Source organism: Pelophylax lessonae (genome assembly GCF_965119305.1).
Source record: "Pelophylax lessonae genome assembly, chromosome: 4".
Lineage (NCBI taxonomy): Eukaryota > Metazoa > Chordata > Amphibia > Anura > Ranidae > Pelophylax > Pelophylax lessonae.
In genome coordinates, this window is record NC_138771.1 from 498,230,777 (window position 1) to 498,255,708 (window position 24,932).

The following is a 24,932-nucleotide window of genomic DNA, read 5'->3' on the forward strand; positions in this document are numbered from 1 at the left end:
AATGGAGGCTTCCCAGACCCTACGTAAAGAGATATCTGTTCTCTTATCCATAGGGTCTTTTAGTGCTCCTGAATCCTCAAATGCCAAGTCAGTTCCTTTGGAGATTCTGGCAAGAGAGGCATCCAGCTTAGGGATTTTGTTCCAGGGCTGTTCCACACTTTCGTCAAATGGATACCTTCTTTTTAAGTTTCTTGGAAAAAAAGGCTTTTTATCAGGAGAATTCCATTCCTGTTTAATCACATCCAATAGTGAGCTATGCACAGGGAACACTCTAGCATGCTTTTTATGACTAGCGTACATTAAGTCATGCTTAGAGAGATGCACTTCTTCCTCCTCAATCTCTAGAGTGGTATAAACCGCTTTGAGTAGATCATCTACATCCTCCAGGCTCAGTTTAAAGTTGGAGCTATCATGGGAAACATTGCTTTTTGGTTCCTCTCCTGATCCTGATCCCTCTGCAGAAGAGTGGGAAGAAGAAACTTCCTCCTCCAAAACCAATGGGTCAATTAGGGATGGTGGAGCCTGAGCTGGGGTGGAAGGCTGGGCTGGTGCCTGCATCTTTTCAATGAGAGTCCTGAATGAACTAAATGTACTTTTTAGCTCATCTCTCACTGAGGACAGCATTTTCTGGGTAGAGACTGCAGAATCGTCTCTGACCAGTTTAGCTATGCATGCCCGGCACACTGCTTTGTTCCAAGAGGAACTCAATTTTTCTCCGCATACAGCACATTTCTTTTTGGGGGGCTGAGGTGGGTTATTGTCCTGAGCCTTGGCCTGGAAGATAAAAGACAAGGGAATTTAATTAGAGATACTTGTCCTCCTCCCACCTCCCCTTTTTCCCCCTCCACCTTGTGGATAGAAAAGAGGGAGCGGTGCTGCTTAACCCCTGCCCCTAACGATAGAAAAGAGAGGGGGGAAGGGGAACGGAGTTCCTAACAGGTACCTGCAAATAGGGTGTCGTTCCCCCTTGCTTACCTGAGAGGTGCCGATGCCAGAGCCGACTTCCGCCGCCTGTGCGGTTGCTGCCGTGGTGTCCATCGCTCTGTATGGTGGTCCCAGCAACTGCTGTTTCCCCTAACATCGGTCGCCCATTTGAACTCTCTGTTCGCGCCTTCGGAAACTGGAACGAGGGTTTCCGGCGCCCGCGGATGCCGTCACTGCGCCGGAAGTGACACTGTCACTTCCCGTGAGGCCAGAGTGGATACGCTGAGTTCCGCCCCCTCCGTCTTTGGCGCCAACTTCAAAATTTCTTCCGAAGTTAGCGGTTCACGGGTACACAGCACTGCTGCTCCAAGGAACCGGCCGACCAACGGAGTGAACTCCCCAACGCTCCACCAGACAGCATCCGTAGTCCTGCCGAGAGGCTAGGAGAACAGGAGACAGCGGTCAGCCCCTATTGCGGCACTAAGGGGTACCGCTATGGGCCGAGGAGATGCATCTTTCCAAGTCTTTCCATGGACAGTCCAGGAGACCGGGAGCTTCAGTTCCAGGAACATGTTACCCCCTGTCCGGAGGAAACAAAAATACTGAAGGTGAGGACTAAGGGACCGCCTTTTATTTTAATTTTGGAATGTGTTTCCTGTCCCTGGGGGAGGAGCCTAACGTCTCATGGGCTGTCCTGGAAGACGACTTTGAGAAAAAAGGTAGACCCCATCAGGCCCAACACCAGCATGCAAGTCCGGAGAGACGACAACTGTTGGACAGCAGGAGGTGAATTGCAGCCCGCAATTTCTGGAGTTTGTTCAGAGGAAGGAGCACTCTGGATAAGGCCGAATCCACAGTCAGGCCCAGATAGTCCAGCTTCGTGGACGGAGCCAAAGAAGACTTCTGAAAATTCAGAATACAACTAAACTCCCGCAGAGTTTGTATTGTGATCTCCAGGTTTTCCACTAGAGCAGAGGGAGACTCTGCTCGCAGAAGGAGATCGTCCAAGTAGCCCAGTACCGCGATCCCCCGTTGTGGTGTAGCAAAGCTCAGCAAGAGGGGGTGCCTGTGGGAAGGAGGGGAACCCGGGGGTCCGACGTCCTAAGGAGGGGCCCACGTCCACCCCAAAACCCTATAGGGGGAGAGGGGGGGCAAGTACTCCCCATACCAGGAACCAGGCGGGCACCGCTGCAGACAGAACTCTCCATCAAAATGGGGGGCTATCAGCCAGGAGGAAGGCGGTGACTCGGGCCTAGACCTGGTCATATGCAACCTTCCAAGGCATTTAACTCACAGGCCAGCCTCCGTCCAGTTGGGCTATGTTGCGGCCGACCTAGCACGGAGCTGAGGTCTGCTCACGCGTGCTTGCTGGCCAAATTTCTATCCAAAAAGAAAAAAAATTGCTAGGACCAAAAATCTCAGCAGGGAACTAGGTCCTTACTCCTGACTAGGCAGAAACAAACTCTGGGCAATTAGGGTGTACCTTGCAGCTACGGAGTCTTTCAGGAAGTCAGACTCTCCATTTGTGCTCATGGACAGACCTCGAAAAGGGTTAACTTCCTCTGCGACCATTTCCAGATGGATCAGACAGACAGTGGTTCAGACCTATTCCATCAGGGGTCAGGTTCATCCTTTTACTGTCAAAGCGCACTCTCCTAGGACGCTTAGTGCCTCCTGGGCCTTCCGTCATCAGGCGTCAGTGATGCAGGTTTGCAACGCGGTCACCTGGTCATCGGTGCACACTTTTACAAAGTTTTATAAAGTTGATGTGTTGGCATTTGTGGATGCTTTCTTTAGCTGCAAGGTTTTGCAGGCTGCTGTTTAAGAGGACCTGGTCCTCTTTGAGGGTGTTTTTTTCAGGTGGGCTCCAGTTGTTTGGTTGAGCTTCCTGTGGCCTGGTTGGCTAATGTTAAGCCTTGGGAATTTTTTGGTTGTTCCCACCCCTCATGTTTAGGACTGTTTTGGGACGTCCCAATGGTTATGAATACCAGGTGCTGTGTCCGTCAATGAACAAAAGAGAAAAAATGGATTTTTGACTTACCGTAAAATCCTTTTCTCTTAAGTTCATTGACGGACGCAGTGCTCTCTGATTCATATCAGTAGGGTTATACTGCCCCCTACAGGAGTAGGACACTAGGCAGGAAAAGTTCTGGCTACGCCTATGGTCAGTCCCGGAGGGTACACCCTCTCTCTTCCTGCATAGGATGTGTTTTGTATCCAGAGATGTATAGTAACGAAGTAGAACTACTTAAGTACTGTACTTAAGTACCGAAATGCGGTATCTGTACTTTCCTAGAGTATAATTTTTTTCTCCTACTTCTACTTTTACTTCACTACATTTTTTCGATGATTTCGATACTTCTACTCAAGTATTTTTTTTTTGTGCTGCATAGTTACTCGTTACTTTTAAAAAAATTACCACTGCCAGAACAGTAGATGGCAGGTTGCATAAAGCTCAAAAAAATGTGTATAATGTAATTTGTAAATCAGCGCATACGAAAATAAAGGCTGTGTATAATAAAAGCTGCTATACCAAATCTTTCCAATAAAAAGAAAATATGAAACAAACAAATAAATGGTGCTACAGCGCTTAAAGTGCATCAAGAAACTACTAACAAACACAGGTTAATCATTTGAATAAATCATTCGAAATAATAAAAAACAATATGATGTTCAAACTTTTGACTTTTTTTAATAACTACATAACACAGTACTTCTACTTTCAGTACTTGAGTAGAAATTTTTTTTCAAAACTACTGGTACTTTTTACTTTTAGTACTTAAGTAGCAAATTTTTTGAAAAAACTACTTGCAATACTTAAGTAAAAAAAATGTTGAATACTTTAGTACTTCTACTTAAGTAACTTTTTCTGCGAGCACTTCCACTTCTACTCAAGTCACTTTTTGATCGAGCACTTGTACTTTTACTCAAGTAGAAATTTTGAGTACTTTATACAAGTCTGTTTGTATCAAAGCAGTGTCAGAAAGTAACACCGACCCAACTCAAAATAGAGATGCGGGTACTGCGTCTGTCAATGAACTTAAGAGAAAAGGATTTTACGGTAAGTCAAAAACCCAGTTTTCTCTATCTTTCATTGACGGACGCAGTTCTCTCCGATTCATATTAGTAGGGACGTCCCAAAGCAGCTCCATAAAATGAGGGATGGGAACAGCAGAAAAGAACAAGTCCCCAAGGCCCAACATAGCCAACCAGGAAACATAGGACTCATCAGAACAAAATATGAGGCCCACCTGAAAACAGTAAACACCCTTTACCACTTGCCGCCCGCCGTCAATTGACGGCAGAGCGGTGCGACCATTATCCTGGGAAGACGTCATATGACGTGATCCCCAGGATACAGGGCAGGTGCGCGATCGCGTGCGCGCCGCCCTGCACTGCCGGTGTCGGGGTGTCCCCGGGACACCCCCCGTCACCGGCAGGGGGGAAACAGCCAATGGGCGTGTCTGTTTCCCACGTGATCGGCTGTGTTCCAATGACACAGCTGATCACAATGGAGGCGCCCACAAGATGACCGCGCATGCGCGATCGGGAGCGCGGTCATGTCGGTGGCACTGTGTTCCGTAGGAACACAGCTGTCACCGGCGGTAGTAAACAGTCACTGAATCCATTCACAGCCGATCACAAAATGTAAACAAAGAGCAGTAACTCACTGTTACTAGCTCTTCTCCCCTCATACAGCTTCCAGTGTGAGGAGAGCAGAGCTAGAAACAGTGAGTTAGTGCTCTGTACACCTGTAAAAAGTAAAATCACACAAATAAATGTCCCCACACAGTCCTCAGCCCCCCCCCCCCAATGTCACCTGTCACCCAACAGTCACCTCATCGGTGCCCAGAAATTGACACCCATAAGGCTACGTTCACATGTGAGCGTAGCGATCGTGGGCAGAATCACTGCGATTCTGCCCGCGATCCGGAAATCATTAAAAATTGCGGGACGCCTGTGCGTTGCCCGTTTTTTGCAATAGCACCCCAAACGCTGTGCGATGTTGCAGCGATTTCCACCTGCCAAATCGCGGTAACATCGCGCAAACAACGCATGACGCCCAAAAAAGGTACAAGAGCTTCTTTGGGGCGTCATGCGTTGTTTGCGTGATGTTACCTCGATTCGGCAGGCGGAAATCGCTGCAACATCGCACAGCGTTTGGGGTGCTATTGCAAATCACGGGCAACGCACAGGCGTCCCGCCATTTGCAATGATTTCTGGATCGCGGGCAGAATCGCAGTGATTCTGCCCGCGATCGCTAAGCTCACATGTGGACATAGCCTAAAGTTCACCGGTCACCAGAGACTGCCATCAGTACCGCCGTGCACCATCGCCCGTCACCCATCAGTGACCATCGCCCATCAGTCATCGTCACCTGTCACCCCATCAGTCATCGTCACCTGTCACCCCATCAGTCATCGTCACCTGTCACCCCATCAGTCATCGTCACCTGTCACCCCATCAGTCATCGTCACCTGTCACCCCATCAGTCATCGTCACCTGTTTGCCATATACATGCAATCACTTACTGACCGCCTAACGACTATATGCGTCGGCCATTAAAAGCTAAATACTGGGGTTATGGCAGCAGATAGCCCCCATAACCCCGGTATTTTTTTAAACGGCGGGCAGTCGGCTTTCAGATAAGGGTGGTCCCAGTGGCGGATTCGCCACTGAATAACCCTTACGGTGCAGGGGAAGAGGTGCCCCCCCCCCCCTCCTGCCGCGTCCCAGACGTTTTCCCAGCTTACCGGACCCGCCGGCAGCGGGGAAAACTATCCGGTCCCGGATCCTCAGAGACAGGAAGTCTCTATGGTCTTGGAGGACCGGCGCTACGTCAAAAGACGTTGCCTAGCAACCGGTTTAAAGAGCCGCTTTTTTTTTTTTTTTTCCCCTTACAACAATTTTTTTTTTTTTTTTCTTTTTTAGTGTAGTTGTGATGTGTGAGGTCTTTTTGACCCCAGATCTCACAATAAAGAGGACCTGTCATGCCTATTTCTATTACAAGGGATGTTTACATTCCTTGTAATAGGAATAAAAATTAACATTTTTTTTTTTAAACTGTGTAAAAATAAAAAAATAATAAATAAAATAGGAAAAAAAAAAAAAATTAAAGCGCCCTGTTAGTTAGTTAGTTCGCGCGCAGAAGCAAACGCAAGTCCCGCCCACATATGTAAACGGTGTTCAAACCATACATGTGAGGTATCGCCGCGATCGTTCGAGCGAGAGCAATAATTTGAGCCCTAGACTTCCTCTGTAACTCTAAGCTAGTAACCTGCAGAAATTTTTAAAATGTTGCCCATGGGGATTTTTAAGTACCAATGTTTGGTGCCATTCTGTGAGCATGCGCAATTTTGAAGCATGACATGTTGGGTATCTAATTACTCGGCGTAACATTATCTTTCACATTATGGAAAAAAATTGGGCTAAATTTACTGTTTTCTTATTTTTTAGTTAAAAAAAGTGAATTATTTTTAAAAAAAAAAAAAAAAAATCGCATTTGGAAGACTGCTGCGCAAATATGGTGTGATAATAAAATGGAGATCGTTGCAATATTTTTTCTCTAGGGTCTCTGCTAAAAAAAATATATAATGTTTGGGGGTTCTAAGTTTTCTAGCAAAAAAAATGATTTTAGCTTGTAAACACCAAGTGTCAAAAATAGGCCCAGTCTTAAAGTGGAAAAATGGACAACTTTGTGAAAAGTGCTACTTGAATGTTAGGCATATGTATGTGGCCAGGCTGTGAAAAAGTGTTACATATGTGGTATCGCCATACTCAGGAGGAATAGAAGAATGTATTTTGGGGTGCAATTTTTGCTATGTACATGCTATGTGTTAGAAATATTGCATAAATGGACAGCTTTGTGTAAAAAAAATGTGTTTTCATTTTCTTTCCACATTTTCCAAAAACTTGTGGAAAAAAATGACATATTCAAAAGACTCATTATGCCTCAAAAATAATAACGTTGGGCTGTTTGCTTTCCAAAATGGGGTCATTTTATGGGGGTTTCCATTGTCCTGGTGCTCCAGGGCCTTCAAAAGTACGATAGGTTGTCAGGAAATTATATGTGTAATTTGTGCTCCTAGAATGCCAGACGGTACTACTTGGATGTTAGGCCTCTGTATGTGGCCAGGCTGTGAAAAAGTCTCACACATGTGGTATCGCCATACTCAGGAGGAGTAGTAGAATGTGTTTTGGGGTGTAGTTGCAAGTATACATATGCTGTGTGAGAGAAATAACCTGTTAATACGTCAATTTGTAAAAAAAAAAAAAAAAAAAAAAAAATCTTCATTTTGCAAAGAGTTGTGGGTAAAAATGACAACTTCAAAAAACTCACCATGCCCCTTATTAAATACCTTGGAATGTCTACTTTCCAAAAAGGGGTCATTTGGGGGGTATTTGTACTTTCCTGACTTTTTAGTGTCTCAAGAAATGAGATAGGCCTTCAGTACATCAGGTGTGATCAATTTTCAATGATTAGCACCATAACTTGTGGACTCTATAACTTTCACAAAGACCAAATAATATACACTTATTTGGGTTATTTTTACCAAAGATAAGTAGCAGTATAAATTTTGGCCAAAATTTGTGAAGAAAAATTACTCATTTGCTAAATAATATGACAGAAACAAAGAAAAATGCGTTTTTTCACAATATTTTCAGTCTTTTTTTATTTATAGCACAAAAAAATAAAAAACCCAGTAGTGATTAAATACCATCAAAAGAAAGCTCTATTTGTGTGAAAAAAATAGGACACAAATTTTTTATGGGTACAGTGTTGCATGACTGAGTAATTGTCATTCAAAGTGTGAGAGCGCTGAAAGCTGAAAATCAGTCTGGGCAGGAAGGGGGTGAAAGTGCACTGTAGGCAAGTGGTTAAGGAAGGCCAAAAGCCCTCCAAACAGCAGCCAGCAAAAAACCTTTGCGGCCGAAAAGAGGCATCTGCAGATGTATCCACATCCACAGAAACAGGGAAAAGGTAGGATCTGACCCATAAATGAAGAAGACTGCACCACCGACTGTCCGATTCACCTGGAAATAGTAGCAGCAGACACAGGCAGCCCTGTCCTTGGGCCATCCGTGAGCACAGAGAGTGAACCTGACTACGGAAAGACTCAGTAGTTGCCAAGTACCCCTCGAGTGCCGGAACTCCACCCAGGGTATGCAGCGCACATTCCGTAGGATGAGGGGGCTCAGGACACAAGATGGCAACACAATGGCCCCGTGCAAGTGAACACCAGAAACAACCTTCGGAGGGAAGGACGGATCCGGACGAAGTACCACCTGGCCCCATGAACCAACAGATAGGGAGAATGACAGTGCCAACACCCCGCGTGCAGAGTGACAGCAACCAAGGCCACCTTCTGCAATAAGGTAAGCAGGGGATACCCACGATACTCGCAAAGGAGGGTCTGGAAGAACCGACTACACCAACCAAGGTCCTCAGTTGGCGACGGAGGTCGCACCGGAAGAACCAAGTGTTGCACCCCTGGAAAAAGTTACGCACCAGGGAACGGACGGCCAACAGCCTGTGGAATGAAAATGATCAAAGCCGAAACCTGACCCTTGACAGTACTCAAGGCCAACTTTTGATCAACTAACTCCCCCGTTGAAGGAAGCCAAGATCCGGCCACTGAGCAAGAGCGAGGGGGAGCCCAAGAAGACTCACACCACGCAATACGCGACTTTCTCATATGATGAAAAAAATCATCATAGAAGACGCTTCCCACGCTTTACACAGGGTGGGAATCACTGAAGCAGACAACCCCCCGTCCTTCGACACCTGACTTACAACAGCCAAGCCGTCGACCGTAAAGCCGGGCGGGAGATCGGCCCCAGAGAGAAGAAACCCAAGGAGCGTCAGCAGCAAGCCTGACCAGGTCAGTGTACCAAGCTTGGCGAGGCCAGTCCGGAGCCACGACAATCACGGAAATCCGTGCCGATCCTGCAAAGGATTTTTGGCAGCAACTGGAGAGGAGGAAAGGCAGAAAGCAGCTGACACTGACCTTGGCCCATCCGCGAGCACTCTCGCACGGCCATGCCGGCGTCAGCCTTGCACAGGTGACCACGCCAAACATCTCAGCATTGAACATGGTGAACCTAGCGAATGTTCTTTCCCATGACAGAACCCATGAGGCCACCATTGCATCCGCCAGAGGGTCCCAGGAGCGGGCCACGACCTCTGCACTATCCTGTAGATGCGATGCCAACAGGCCCACGTCCGGAGTGCCCCCAAACTAAGGCACAACTGCTGGAACGACTCCAGGAGAAGAGACCATTGCCCTGCATGCAGGGCCTGTCGACTGAGGCAAACCGCCTACCAATTGTGTTGTTTCCCCCCTGGAAAGGGAATAGCGGATAGAGCCAGAACAAGGTGCTCTGCCCAACAAAGAAACATCACTTCCAAGGCAGCAAGGACACTTTTGGTGCCCCCATGGTGAATGACAAGCCACGGTCACGGCGTAGTCAATAGAAAGTGCACCGGACAGCTGCAGGTGCCCGATCCAGTGAACTAGACAAAGCTGGATCGCTCTCAGCCCCAGGACAATAAGCGGTAACCTGGATGCTCCAAGGACCATACTCCCGAAGCAGAAAACCTGCCGAGGACTCCTCCCCACCCAGGCAAGCCTGCCTCCCTGGTGACAATTGTCCAGTAGATGGGCAGGAAGGATTCCAGAGCAAGACTCCCCGGGCACCCGGTGCAGCCGGATCCGCAAGTCCAGAGAGTTTTGATTCCAGTCGCCTTCGAGAACGATTGCGTCCTGGGGGATCCCCAAGAGGGATTGAGCGAAAGGGACCGTCTTGAAAAAACAACACCATCAGCCCCTGAACTCACATGCAGGTCCAAAGGGAAAACCATGTGCGGAACAGCAACAGTTGACCGCAGTCTAAAGTGCCAAGAGTTTTGACCCCGGAGGGCGAAACACCCTGACCGAGGACGAGTCCAAAGTCAGACTCAAAGTCCAGTTTCATGGAAGGGACCAGGGATGATTTCTGAAGGTTCAGAACCCACCTGAACTCCACCAGAGTTCTCACAGTGAAAACCAACTTCGTTGTCAGCACCGTAGGGGACTCCAAACGGAGAAGCAGAGCGGCCAGGAAACCAGGGCCGATACGCCCACTGCCGCAACAGCGCCAGGACCGGAGCCAACACCACCGTGAAGACCCTAGCAGCATTAGTGAGACCAAAGGGTAAGGCCACAAACCAAGAGATCCTTCCACACGGCAAAAAACAGAGAACCCGTAGTTGTCCAGAACATAACGGGACGTGAAGGTAGGCAGCTTGATGTCTATGGAGGCCAGGAAGTCCCCTGATGTAGAAAAGACATTACCGTGCGAACCAATACCAACTTGAATTTGTGATCTGCACGGAACCAAAGGACCAGCAGGTCCAGCTTGTTGAACCAGAGCCTGAACTGCCCCACAGAGCGCCTATAAGCGATCCGGAGACAGCCGTACATTGGAAGGGGAAAAACCTTACCGGAAATAAACGGATCGAAACTCGATCTTGAAACTGGACCGCATGACCTCCTGAACCCAGTAAGCCTGGGATCCGGGCCAGCCGCAGGTCCTCGACCCCCTAGATGGGACAGGAAGCACCTTCAGGCCGAGTAGCAGGTCTGGAAAAAACCAAACCCATGTACGCCAGACCAGGGTCGTCTGGAACCCATGCGGAAGTCTGGAAGGACTTCGCCACATCGACTGTCCGAGAGGGACGAAGAAACTGTTTGTGAGCCGAAAGGGAGGAACCCCGACTGCGACGAAGGCCCTCACCCTTGACAGCCTGAGGAAGAAAACACTCTTCCCTCCGTGAGACTCTTACATAATGTCATCCAGGGCAGCGCCAAACAGGCGATCCCCCTGAAAAGGGAGATCCATTAAGACCTTCTTAGAAGTTTGATCCGCAGACCAACACTCCGGTCAAGTAGAATCCGGTCAACCACCGCCAAAAACGACAAGGTGCTATACACGGGAGCCTCGACCAGCGCGGCATCGCAAACAAAATGCATACCCTGCGCCAGCTGGTCCAACAGCTCCCCCAGGGCAAGAGGGACATGCCCCACACCGAATTGCGATGTTGGGACTCCGCCCATCAGGCAGAGTCTGCGTGGCGAGGGGCAAACAAACCCTGTTCCCAGTGCAGCCACGCCAGGGAGCACAGAGCGCAGGCCACAGCCTGCGCCATCCTATCCCCCAAGTCCTTAAAGGACGGGGATTCCTCCACCGGAACAACTGTAGTCCCATTCAGCTAGAGGCTGTACGTCCACCAAAAGCGGAAACAGTTCTCTGTACCAGAGACTCCCCCAAAAGGGCAACAACTAATGGCCGCTTAGACACCCCAGGGGAACGTCTCAGACAGTCCCCTCCTACATCAGCAGCCAGCAAAATGAGCAGCTCCGGGTGGCATGTGAGTGCCAGATGCCACACCTGCGCCCTAGGCACAGCCGCCGCTGCAACCCCCAAATTGCAGGGTGCCACGCACAGAAAACAGCCAGTGTGTCCACCAGCGCCTGTCGCGGTAGGGGAGGTGGAAATGTCATCCTCATCATCCGAGGAGACAGGGCGCGAGGTAACAGACCCGGCAGGGATGCCCACGTCAGGCCTACGTCTGAGGCGGCTGAGCCAGACTCAGACTCCGAGACATCAGATGAGGCAGGGGTAGGTGGAGAAATGTTTTAGCGCACCTACCACCCTCCCGGGCCCAAATGCGTTCCGAACTGCTGAAAAGGCATCGATGGACAGTGGAGATCCGGGAGGCCCTGCGGGAGGGGGTCAGGTTGGGGAAAAAAAGGCCTGCAGGGTCCATACTGAATCTGAGGAACCCGCCAGCAACTTTAAAAAAAAAATTTAACGGCCCCACAGCGCCCCCTGGAGGTCAGGCACGCGCTAATGGACCCCCACAGAGAGGGAGAGACCATCCTCATGACTCACTTCAGGCACTCCCACTGGCCTTCACAGCAAAGAAATCTCCAGCAAAATGGCCGGAAATGGGTGTACCAAGATGGCCGCCTCCATAAAAGCAGACAGAGGCTACAACAAAATGGCGGCCCCGCCCGAAAATCGTGGTTATCGGGACCCACAGGGGGACCCCCCCAAACACCCATCCACTTCAGAAGAACCCCCCCCCCCCGCATGATCATTGAGCACAGCGGACAGCGCACTCGCCCGGCCCTCCATCCGGCCTGCACACTAGGCCCCAGACTCAGGTAGGACCAAACAGTCCCCCATGTGGAGGGGGGGGGGGTGTCAGAGAGGAGGGGGGGGTCACAATAGGACAGAGGGAAACCCGCGTCCACCCCAAAATCCACCAGGGAAGGGGGGGGGGGCATTTACTCACCATACCGGGAACACAGGCGAGCGCCATCTCTTGACAGGACCCCACGCCACCGGAGTAGGGGGGCTGTTGGCCAAATAGGAACGCTGCAACATCAGCCTAGACCTTGTCGTGCGAGTCCTGGCGAGACGTTTAACTCATGGGGCCAGTCCCTGTCCAGTGGGACTATGTCGCGGCCGGCCCAGCGCGGAGCTAAGGCCTGCACGCGCTCGCTGGCCAGACTGGGATGACCACTGGATGTGGGGGTCCAGTCTGTCGCCCAGCCCGGCATAATTGCTTGAAGATCTCACAGTAAAAAAAAAAAGTTCCGGAGAAAAAAATGACTAGCTAAAAAAAAATTCCACATAAAAAAACACTTTTATGCCAGGACCAGAGATCCCAGCAAGGAGCTAGGTCCTTACTCCTTACTAGGCAGAAAAAACAGACATCCTATGCAGGAAGAGAGAGGGTGTACCCTCCGGGACTGCCCATAGGCGTAGCCAGAACTTTTTCCTGCCTAGTGTCCTACTCCTGTAGGGGGGGGGAAGTATAACCCTACTGATATGAATCAGAGAGAACTGCGTCCGTCAATGAATAGAGAAATGGGGTTTTCGACTTACCGTAAAATCCATTTTTCTGATATGCATTGACAAAGACAGCACCCACCCCTCTGTGGAGGTATTTTTCTCCTGACACTGCTTGTACCAAAACTAAGTGGCTATAGCAGAGAGAGGGAGTATATCCCCAGGGACTGCCCATGGGTGTAGCTTAGCCAGAATTATTTTCTGCCTAGTGTCCTACTCCTGTATAGGGCAGTAGAACCCAATAGTTATGAATAGCAGGAGCTGTGTTCATCAATGAACGAAAGAAAAAAAAATTATAAAGCGTTGCCTATGGAGATTTTTTAAATACCATAGTTTGTCGCCATTCCATTTTATTTATTATATCAATTTACTCAGCGTGACCATCTTTCACAATATACAAAAAAATTGGGCTAACTTTTCTATTTTTTTTTTTTAATTCAGTGAAATGTATTTTCATCCCAAAAATATTGAGTTTGAAAGCCCGCAGCGCAAATACCACCTGACAAAAAATAAAGCAACGACCGCTGATACTGAATTTAACTTGTAAACGTGTCAGAAATAGGCCTGGTCTTTAAGTGTTTAATAGTGCCTATCCTCCCCTATATACTCACCTGAGTCCGATCTCGGTCCAGTGCTGTGCACATCCGCTGCAGTCAGTCAAGAGCTGTGAGCAGAGAGCAGGGGGTCCCGATGTCGGTCAAAAGAAGCAGACAGCGATACTTGGAACTGAGCATGCAGAAATGCCCACATGGGAAGCGGGTTCCTGTGGGGGCATTAGGCAGAGGAGGGTGAGGGAAATCAGGGCTGCTCTGTGCAAAACCAACAGAGCAGGTAAGTAGGTTTATTAATGAAAAAAAAAAAAAAAAAAAAAAAAAAAAAAAAAAGCTTTACAATCATTTTAAGCTGCTTCAGGGCAGCCCACAATCTGCCTGTCTTTTAGGTGAAACTGCCAGATTGGAAGGTAGGTATCATAATTCTATTTTGGAAATGAATGATTAGACACAGAGGTCCAGGACATCTCCTATACAGACTGGCACAAACGCCAACAGATGTTTTCCCATTCTGGACAGCAAGGGTGCCCCTTAGCTGTGAGAAGGGCTAATAGGATTGGATGGTTTTGTGGTCTAAGGCTTGGGACGAAAGGATTGACCTGCTTTTGGCATAGAGAAGGATGCGTGGGTATAGTAAACGGACCCCATCCAGTTAGATGGTGTAGTAGCCATAGTAATAGTAGGGCTTAGGCTCTTGTGGTGTAAACATATGTTCTTCCCTGTATCTTTCTTGATACATTTTTTCAAGGGTTTCCTCAAATAGGTGTTCACCATCAAAAGGCATATTTAAAAGACACATTTTGCACTGCATCAATAAGTGAATACAGAGTAGAAAGCATATGGCATGATACTTAAAAGCATGCGTCTCAAAGTGCAGGAAGTGGAATTTCCACTACAGGATCCTCTTCCTAAATATTTTCCTCTGAGAAGCTATGTGGTTTAGGATCATACTTCTGAAAAGATTCAGGTGGTGGTGGGGCAGAAGATAACTTTAGGGCCCTGGAAATGCAGTAAAGCTTGTCTTAGATTGGCTGTTTTGTGCCTGAGAGGGAGTTAGAATTGGAGAAAGGGAGTTGTGTCAATATGGGACCTTGCTCCAGTGAAGATCACCCCAAGAGTTTTGTTGGTTTTCCTCAGTGCAATCTGTAACAAGAGTACTATTAGGTCCTCCTTCCCTTTTTTTCCCAGCACCTCTGTGCCTGGTTTCTGCTATAGCTAAGTAATGGAATCCCTTGTGTCATAAATGCATGCAGAATGGGAGGATATTAGTGTGTCCAGGAACGCAGAGGCTGACCAATGTCCTATGGCTGGACCTGGCCACAAATAGAAAGAAGTCCTGACCTTATCCAGGTTGCAGGTTTCTAAAAGGGGACCAAACCTTACCATTTAGGGGGACATACCTCTAAGGGGATCCTCAGGGTCCAGGTGCCATATGGATGGAGAATGGCCCTGGGCCTATATAGCACCCTGCAGCTATCTACACTTGTTGCATCATATGCCAACCCCAGTGCATGAAACAAACATTACAGGCAGGCCCCGGCAGGTCGATGGTAACCAACCTGGAAACTGCTAGTGAGCCCTAAAGCAATACACCGTTGGATCTCAATAGAAGTTTCAGTCGAAATGGCTAAGAAAAATAAAGAAAGGTTATGGACATTTCCTATGAACAAGTTTTGTAAACCAAAGGACACTATCTGAAAAAGTTCCCCTGAAGTGGGCGGGGTTATATGAGGGTGCACTGGGGCCATTGCCAACAAAGCTTTTGCCAGTGTCCAATCACTTGGAGGTAGTGGCAAATAACAAATGATCTATGATTTTCTGTCCTGTACGTTTAAGATCAGAGGTTTCTAAAAATATTCCCAAGGTTGCTACATTAGTTACATCCAATAGCTACCTGCTCTTTGGGGCAAGTAATACACTGGATCCGGCTTTCTGAACTCATCCTCCAGCTTCTATCCACGAAAAAAAAAAAACAGACAAGATAAGCGTGTTATGGCCACAGCAATCTAATGGGAGATGTAAAGGTAAAAGCTAATGAATAAAAAGGTGTTCCATACCTGAGATTCTGGGTAATATCCATCACCCTTTATCTGCATACTCTCCACCTCTTGTTCGCCTTCAGGCTCCACACTGACATCCTCATTAAGCATTTCATCTGCCTTGTCTATGATGTCTTTAACCTGCTCGACAAAGGAGTCTCTTTCTGTGGCCAGGATGAAGACATTCTGAACCTGGTGTCCAAAAGGAAAGGTACTGAGATTGGCTGGTGAATCACATTATTTGCGTGGCCTACCCTCATATGTCTCCCGTGTTACGCACCATGATGGTCGCGATTTCCTCTGGATTGTCCCCATCTAGATCAAATTTGAAGGTGACCATCTTGCGGTTGTGGGTTTCCAGCTGACATTCCACTACTCTGTCTCCCTTGTTTGACACCTACACCATTAAAATGAAAAAAAAAAAAAAAAAGTTACCAAGTACACCATAAATCTGATCCTAACAGTCAATGCTTAAAAAATAAAAATAAATACATAAAACACAATAATCCAAACATCCTAAAATGCATCTAAAGCATTTTTTTTTAAATTCAGATGGGAAGGTTAAATCTGCTGGGTTTTTTTTGGGCATCTGTCTCATTAGAAAGATTTCCCTTTACTGGCTGTTTTGTAGACAAGTAGTTTGCAACATGAAGGAAATACTCTCTTAGACAGCGGGTACCAGCACATGTGTCACCATTGTGTGATTATCCCTCAACAACTTAATAGGACGGCCTAAGCTTTGCCTGTTCTATCCAAACTAAAATATAAGGATTTTAAATCCTGTCATGCTGTGCTGCTATACCAAGACTGTACGCCAAATATAGAATGCAGTGTTGAAGGCACTTTACAGGTCAGCCCCCCCCCCCCCCCATATTTTCAAAGAAGTTTTTTTTTCTCTAAGGCCCCCCCCCCCCCCCTAAGCTCTTCTTGCTCCAACAACCACAATTGATCTTCAGTTCAATGGCAGATGTCTACAAAGTAACACACCACCATCATTTTGCCCATTTCCTATAAGCTCCGTCGGTCCCTAATATGATGCCCCCCCCCCCCCCCCCAAGGGTCGAGTCATTACGCAGGCCGGGCTTACATCACTACTGCAGGACTAAGCAGCATCCTTATGGGAGTGAGGCTTGTTCCATTAAAAATGCTTGCCCCCCCGCCACTGCCAAAAAGCTGCTATGGTGGCACCAGACTGGCAAGAGATGACTGCAGAAAAAAAGTTATGTATAGGGTTTAAAAAAAGGATAATACAGAGGAGGGCTTTGAAGGATTAAAAGGAGGCAGAAAAACATGGCTGAAGAAAAAAAGAAATGGAAGAACAAAAAAAAAAAAGATAAACCAAGGCCTAAAAAATAAGGAGCTGCCATTAAATTTAAACATCATTCTAGGTTTGGCAGATAAAGGAACTCACATTAAGAATTCTAAGTTTCGGCCGTGCGGATTTCTCATGTCTTGAGCGGCTGCGCACAGACTTTCGGTAGTGCCGTTTGGTGGTGCGGCCTTCATGTCTACCACTGGAGCCGGACACTCCCTCGTTACCGTCACTGAGCCCAGATGCCACATCTGAGTGGGCGCTGAGAAAAACACAGTTGTTAACACAAAAGGAAGACAGCTGTAAAAGAGAACTTGTTATCAAGTTACTAATTTGTGAAAATGTGAGACTATATATTAATAATATATATTTAAGAAAAAAGTATTCAGTTTACTAAATTTTCCTAGAAACGTAAATCAACTCGCTGGCTTTCAGGTCCACCCAAAGATGGCTGTCCTCCCTGTAAAAGTACACTCCGTTCACCAAAATGGTATTTTTACCTATCCATGGAAGACACCACTTGGGTAGTTTGAGCTGATGGCATCTCCATAGGGGCAACTTGAGAGGTATTTTGTGGGCCCTGAAAAAGATTAGGACAAAATTTACTAGCAATTCTAGCAGTCATGAGAAAACCAACAACAAAAACTCCTTCTCCTCACTATGCAGGCAAAGGGCACCCACAAGCCCCTGCAATGTAGACTTTTTCCTGCCCAATGTTACAGCACTGTTTATAGTACTTTTTTTTTTCCACCTGTGTATTCCACATACACTAATGTTTTTGCCGCTGGTTTAAGAGTACCTGTTTTTTACTAGCAAGGAATTTCAAATGCAGAATATCAGATTTACAGGTGCATCTCATAAAATTAGAATATCATTAATAAAACTCATATTTTCAAGTGATATTTCAAGCATTTAAATTTTTTTTTTTTTTTTATTTTACGATAATGGATTACATACAGCTAGTGAAAACCCAAAATTCAGTATCTCAGAAAATTAGAATTTTACATAAGTACCAATAAAAAAGAAGATTTGTTACGGTAGCCCAGGTTTCTTTGATAGCGGCCTTCAGCTTGTCTGTATTGTTTGCTCTGGTGTCTCAACTTCCTCTTGACAACACCCCACAGATTCTCTATAGGGTTTAGGTCAAGCAAGTTTGCTGCCCAATCAAGCACAGTTATACCAAGATCATTAAACCAGGTATTGATACTTTTGGCAGTGTGGGCAGGTGCCAAGTCCTGCTGGAAAGTGAAAACCGCATCTCCCCGAGCTTTGGCCTGTTTTGGGAGGATGGTGCCACTGGGGAGTTCCTTAGCCTCCCTTTGGCAGTCTGAGACTTCTCTCTGTCAGGTGCAGCATTACACTGCGCACACGCGACCTGGTTGCAACATGCGCCGTGTGCGGCGGCCGCAGGAGACATGGATCTAGCCAGACTAAATGACGCCACACGCCCGCAAATTTTAGGCGTGGATGCCTCAGTTGGGGCGCACTTAAGAGAGCTGACGGAAAGTCAGCCAGGAGAGCCGCAATGCTGGCGGCTTGGAAAGTTTGACAGCAGTATAACACACCAAAACCCAAGAAAACCATACCCTTCTGAGCACCAATTTGTGGTAAGCATAATCAATTCAGGTTAAGATGTAGGTTTAGAGCTCTAGGCAGTACTTTATTACTTCAGCAGAGTAATTTGAATAAACCATGCAATACTACATTATTTTACTATATCATATTATTTCTATTTTTAGTTAGATTTCCTGATAAGGACTTTGATAGTCCAATTCTTATACTGATTACAGCCTCCTTGTAAATGGCACGGTTTATTGGTGGTTTCAAAATCTTTGGAAGGACACCAGTATCCGCTAAACTAAAATACAAGCTAGGCTTATTCTTTCTCACTGCCAATATAGGTAAAAGCTATTTTATAACTAGGTGTGCTGTTGAGACACCAATTATCTACTTTTGGGCCATTATGTATCCATATGTTTTAATTGAACTCATAACAATAAAGGTTTAAAACTATAATATAATTAGATGTTGCTATTAAAATAATCTGGTAATCCCTATAGTCCCTACTACGCACACAGCATATCATGTTGGCCCTGTGGTGGTATTGGGTTATAAAATAATGAATATGCCTCACTCATGTTAAAGTGCTTACCCATGTTTACATATACAACTTTACTACCCTATTTTTTTATCACCGCCATCGCTCATAGGTGTGCCCCCATCCCCACAAATGCTGGGTAGGACCCTCTGTGCTGCCCCGCTGGGTTATTTTCCCTCCAGTTGTCTTGCTGTTATACAACATATTTTTGTTGTTATACACCATATTTTTGTAAGTATAGCCATGCATTATGGCACAGTATGTAAAAGTTTTAACTAATGTATCTATACATGTATTGATTATATACCCTATTTCTATGTAGAACTATCACTATCGAAATGAGCTCCTGAAGAAGCGCGGTCAGTGCGAAACATGTTGAGCTGAGCTGAACCCCAACTACTGGACACAACACCCCACTGTTGGTCGCCCACTTACAATCCTCACTAGGAGTCTATCTGCAGGTTCCACCTTTGCTGTAGTTTGGGTGTGCCATTCCAACATTTGAGGTTGATGGTCCATAGGATTGTTGGGATAGGGATGCAATTTTGATACATACTTTGAAAGCACCCGTTTTCATTGGTATTGCAATAAAATGTATATTTTAGCCAAATTTAGTCTTTTGTGACGTGGTGTTGTGCCATTAAAGTCCCTGTATTTCTCTATTTCGATACATTACGCTTTAGGACGAGGCACTAGTTTACAAATTCAGTGTTCACAGTGCCACTCTGTGGTGACACTTAACATAGCATCTCCATAAAGATGGCCAGCAGAGGGAAGCATGAAGTGCTCCAGAATTTCCTGCTAGAGGGCTGCGCTGACTTTGGACTTGATAAAACACAGTGGACCAACACAAGCAGATGAAATTGCTCCCCAAATCATTACAGACTGTGGAAACTTCACACTGGACCTCATGCAACTTGGATTCTGTGCCTCTCCACTCTTCCTCCAGACTCTGGGAACTTGATTTCCAAATGAAGTGCTAAATTTTCTACAGTCCGTGATGATTTAGGGAGCCATGTTATCTTCTGTTGTTGGTCCACTGTATTTTATCAATATTTAGATTTCATTTTCCAGCAGGACTTGGCACCTGCCCACTTTCAAAAGTACCAATACCTGGTTTAATGATCGGGGTATCACTGTGCTTGGTTGGCCAGCAAACTCTCCTGATCTAAACCCCATAGTGGATCTGTGGGGTATCAAGAGGAAGATGGGAGACACCAGACCCAACAATGCAGATGAGCTGAAAAAAACTATCAAGAAAATCTGGGCTTTCATAACACCTCAGCAGTGCCACAGGCTGATCGCCTCCATGCCATGTTGCATTGATGAAGTAATACATGCAAAAGGAGCCTTGACCAAGTATTGAGTCCATACTATACTGTACATGGACATACAGTACAGTATCTCACAAAAGTAAGTACACCCTCACATTTTTGTAAATATTGTATTATATTTTTTTCTTGTGACAACACTGAAGAAATGACTCTTTGCTACAATGTAAAGTAGTGAGTGTACAGCTTTTATAACAGTGTAAATTTGCTGTTCCACAGCCATTAATGTCTAAACTGCTGGCAACAAACGTGAGTACACCCTTATGTGAAAATGTCCAAATTGTGCGCCTCCACCTTCTGTTTAAGGATGCCCCACAGATTAACAAGTTTTAGGTTCTGGGGACATGCTTGGGCAGTCCATCACATTTACCCTCAGCTTCTTTAGCAAGGCAGTGGTCGTCTTGAAGGTGCGTTTGGGGTCGTTATGTAGGAATACTGCCCTGCAGGCCAAGTCTGTGAAGGGAGGGGATCATGCTCTGCTTCAATATGTCACAGTACATGTTGACATTCAAGGTTCCCTCAATGAACTGTAGCACCCCAGTGCCGGCGATCCCGACACTCCCACCATCATGCTTGACTGTAGGCAAGACACACTTGTCTATGTACTCCCCACCTGGTTGTCGCCACACACGACTGACACCATCTGAACCAAATAGTTTATCTTGGTCTCATCAGACCACAGGGCAGGGTTCAAGTAATCCATGTCCTTAGTCTGCTTGTCTTCAGCAAACTGTTGGCGGGCTTTCTTGTGCATCATCTTTAGAAGAGGCTTTCTTCTGGGACGACAGCCATGCAGACCAATTTGATGCAGTGTGTGGCGTATGGGCTGAGCACTGGCAGGCTGATCCCCCCAACCCCTTCAACCTCTGCAGCACTCATACGTCAATTTCCCAAGGACAACCTCTGGATATGACACTGAGCATGTACACTCAACTTCTTGGGTCGACTATGGCGAGGCCTGTTCTGAATGGAACGTGTCCTGTTAAACCGCTGTATGGTCTTGGCCAACGTACTGCAGCTCAGTTTCAGGGTCTTGGCAATCCTCTTATAGCCTAGGCCATCTTTATTTAGAGCAACAATTTTTTTTCAGATCCTCAAGAGAGTTCTTTGCCATGAGGTGCCATGTTGAACGTCCAGTGACCAGTATGAGAGTGATGACACCAAATTTAACACACGTGCTCCCCATTCACACCTGAGACCTTGTAACATAGGTCAGGAAATGGCTAATTTGGCCAATTTCAACATTTTCACTTATGGGTGTACTCACTTTTGTTGCCAGTGGTTTAGACATTAATGGCGGTGTATTGAGTTATTTTGAGGGGACAGCAAATTTACACTGGTATACAAGTTGTACACTCACTACGTTACATTGTAACAAAGTAATTTATTCTGTGTTGTCACATGAAAAGATAATAACATTTTTACAAAAATGTGTGGGGTGTACTTACTTTTGTGAGATACCGTACTTTTCAGTAAGCCAACATTTCTGTATTCAAAATCTTTTTTTTTTTTGATTGCTCTTATGTAATATTACAATTTTCTTACATACTGAATTTTGGGTTTTCACTAGTTGTAAAGCCATAATCATCAAAATTAAAAGTAAAATGCTTGAAATACATTGCACTGTAACTCATCTATATAAAATATATGTCTCACTTTTTGAATTGAATTACTGAAAAAAATTTAAATTTTTTATGATTTTATGAGATGCACCTGTATATGACAACTATGGCTATCATTTGGTGGATAAATGTGAAAGATGCAAAGCCTGGGCTGAATTCTGCAAGGCAGCTTTTACATGTCTCTATTTAACCTCTCTGCCCTTGTTCTTTGATTGACTGAAATCCACCCTGGCAGCAGGTTTGGCCAGTTACAAATGCACAGCCACCACTGCTAGGGCTCTTAAGAGGCTCCACAAATATGTCTGAATCCTAGTGGTGAGGATTTTTATACTCATTTCCAAGCTTAGGACGAACAAAACAAACTATATAGTTCAAGAGAGCCAATATAGTGAGAGAATGGGCTGCTCTACACATGACAAGTGCCATAAAAGCTCTAGAACTTATTTTTTTTAAAGAGCGGCGCATGTCATTTTTTAACTTCGCTTTTTGGTTTGCAGGGCATTTGACACACGACAGACGCACGTCTGCTGTCCGCGCTTGGGGTGCCAGTTTGTAGCACATTTATAAAATGCGCTGCAAAGTGCACATTTTCTGTGCAGTTTGCTGTGGGTTTGGAAACTCGCACATGTGAACGGAGCCTCATTGTCCTAGTGTAAACACACCAATTTCACATTTAGGATTCATTCATACCTAGCGTAGTGGGAGCGTACATTTTTTGGCTCATTTTTACTGCAGCACGCATTGGACAGCCCATGGATTTCAATGGGCTGCCCTTCACGTGGCAAAGTAGCTCATGGGACATTTTGACATGCTGTGGTTTGCACTATTTTTATTTACTGAGCATTTAGCTGCATTTATCACTTTTTATTTGTGAAAAATGGAAGCTTTTGCAGCGGTGACAGCACGCTGCTGGAAGGCTTCGTTTTAAGGCAAGTCTTTCATAATGAGTGCACAAAAAAGGATCCAATAAAGAGTTGATCGAGGAATGAAGAGTAAAATAATAAACTAGTTAAGCAAAGAATGATTTCTCTGTAAGAGATGAGGTCCATCGCCAAGGTAACTAGCAAAAGAAACTGCTGAGTGAGGTAGGGTTATAGGGGTGCACACATGGGCCTGTTTTGCCAGTGTTAAAATACCTGGAAGGTAGCAGTCTATAGACCAGTGTATAGGAATATCCAGCCTGTGTCCTGTGCAGTACTATATATATATATATATATATATATATATATATATATTTATTTTTTAAAGCAGCCCCATCACCCCACACACACAAGAAAAAAAAAAAAAATAACACGTGTGTAGAGAAATATAAAAAGCAACTCCACCACATATTGGGTATCGCCACAAAAATGTCATAGTGAAAGCAATCCTTTTAGGGCGATAATTCCCTTTTAACTCAAAACTAGTGATCTGAAAAAGGCTTTCAATGTTGGATACTGTTGCTTTTGGAGGCTTGACATGTTTGGCATTGTGGAGGCTTGACATGTTTGGTATCTATTTACTTGACAAAACCCTATCTTTTAGATCTTACAAAATAATAGGATTTACATTTCATCTGTGTGCACAAAAATGTTAGTGTATTTATTTCTGAAAGTATACATTTGATAAAAATTTGCACATACATAGTGCAACAAAAAAAATAAAAAATTACAACAATTTTTTCCTACAGGGTCTCTGCTGTCAGAAAATATATTATATAGGGAATTAAGTAATATTTTAAGAAAAAAAACATTCACTTTCAGCCCAGCCAATGTGTATAAATGGCCGGGCAGATGCTCTCCCATTCCAGGATGACGTACCCATATGTCCTCCCAGAAGCTCGTGCCTCATGCATCCCCTGGGAAATGCAGTGGTGCAGTCAGACACAGCGGATCACCGTACTGGGCCTCCCAATAGACATCTTCAGCGCCTCTGAATAAGTCCAGTGGGAGGGCAAAATGCATTAGGTGGGAACTTCCGGTGGCGTTGCAATCGGGTTTCGCACGCACCTTACTCTGCTGATTTTGTACCAGACTTACATGCTTGTTTGCTTAGAATACTTGTGAGTAGAAAATGTGTATGTTTTAAATCTTTTTAACAATAAAACAGAATTACACTATGGAGATTGCTCTACCTCTTTATGGGACCATAAATCTGCCATCCTATTGAGAGAAGTGGAGGAGCTGGAGAAACTGCATCTGAGCATCCACCTATGATAGGTGAATACACATTCATAATCTGTGGAGGAGCTGGCGAAACGACATCTGAGCATCTGTGAGTGGTGCATTATTTACTCATTTATTTATTTACTCATAATTTAGTGAGTGGGGGCACGAAAGGGGAGCCTGGCTCCTTATCACACATCATAAGATTTGGAGCACTGATTGCAGTTTGAAGAAACCACTACAGTATTGCACATTGTTGGGAGGATTTTTTGCACAACTGAATTTTTATCAACTAATAATTTTTTTAGGATTTATGGTGTGTGTGTGTGTGTGAATTGTATAATTTAAGGGGACAGTGCTGGGGAACTGAATGTATGTATAATAATATATATATATATATATATATATATATATATATATATATATATATATATATATATATATATATCTATCTATCTCATTTAAAAAGGGACCACACGCCATTTTTTACCAGCAGCAGCCCATGCACTAGTTTGTAGAACTTTACTATTTAATAGACGCTTTTTTCTACCCTAGAGCGGGCATACAAATATTAGATTATTCTAAAGATAGCAGTCATAATTTGGACTCTCAAGCAGCTCCTTGAGTAGACACATTACACTTTATTTCTAGTTATTGCCTAACTGCTGAGGAAAAGCGCAATGTGTCATGCAACAAAGCAGCTTGCACTTACACCACCATTTCTCAACCCAGCTAATCACCATAAATCTGAGGCTGTAACCTATAGAGAAAACCTGTGCATGTATGTATGTATGTATGTATGTATGTGTATATATATATATATATACATATACATACATATACATATACACATACATACATATATATATATATATACATATCACCACCAAAAGGTTTTTTTGATTAAAAACAAAAAATTTACTGAACTTTGGAAGTAACAGACTGTCTTGCATGCAATGCAACTGCAGGAACTTGTCCAAAGTAGTGTAAAGCGGTTGACAGAATAATAT

General features: G+C 45.3%; 1 protein-coding gene across 1 annotated transcript in view; it reads right to left on the minus strand.

Moving 5' to 3' along the window:
* WNK1 (WNK lysine deficient protein kinase 1) overlaps positions 1 to 24,932 on the minus strand; it is a 340,445-nt gene that overhangs the window by 83,722 nt on the left and 231,791 nt on the right. The window contains exons 14-18 of the mRNA XM_082253649.1: positions 17,228 to 17,307; positions 16,827 to 16,989; positions 15,696 to 15,812; positions 15,434 to 15,607; positions 15,271 to 15,328 (exon numbers count right to left, since the gene is read on the minus strand). Coding sequence (XP_082109775.1) covers positions 15,271 to 15,328; positions 15,434 to 15,607; positions 15,696 to 15,812; positions 16,827 to 16,989; positions 17,228 to 17,307 — 592 coding nt within the window. The remainder of the gene's footprint in view (positions 1 to 15,270; positions 15,329 to 15,433; positions 15,608 to 15,695; positions 15,813 to 16,826; positions 16,990 to 17,227; positions 17,308 to 24,932) is intronic.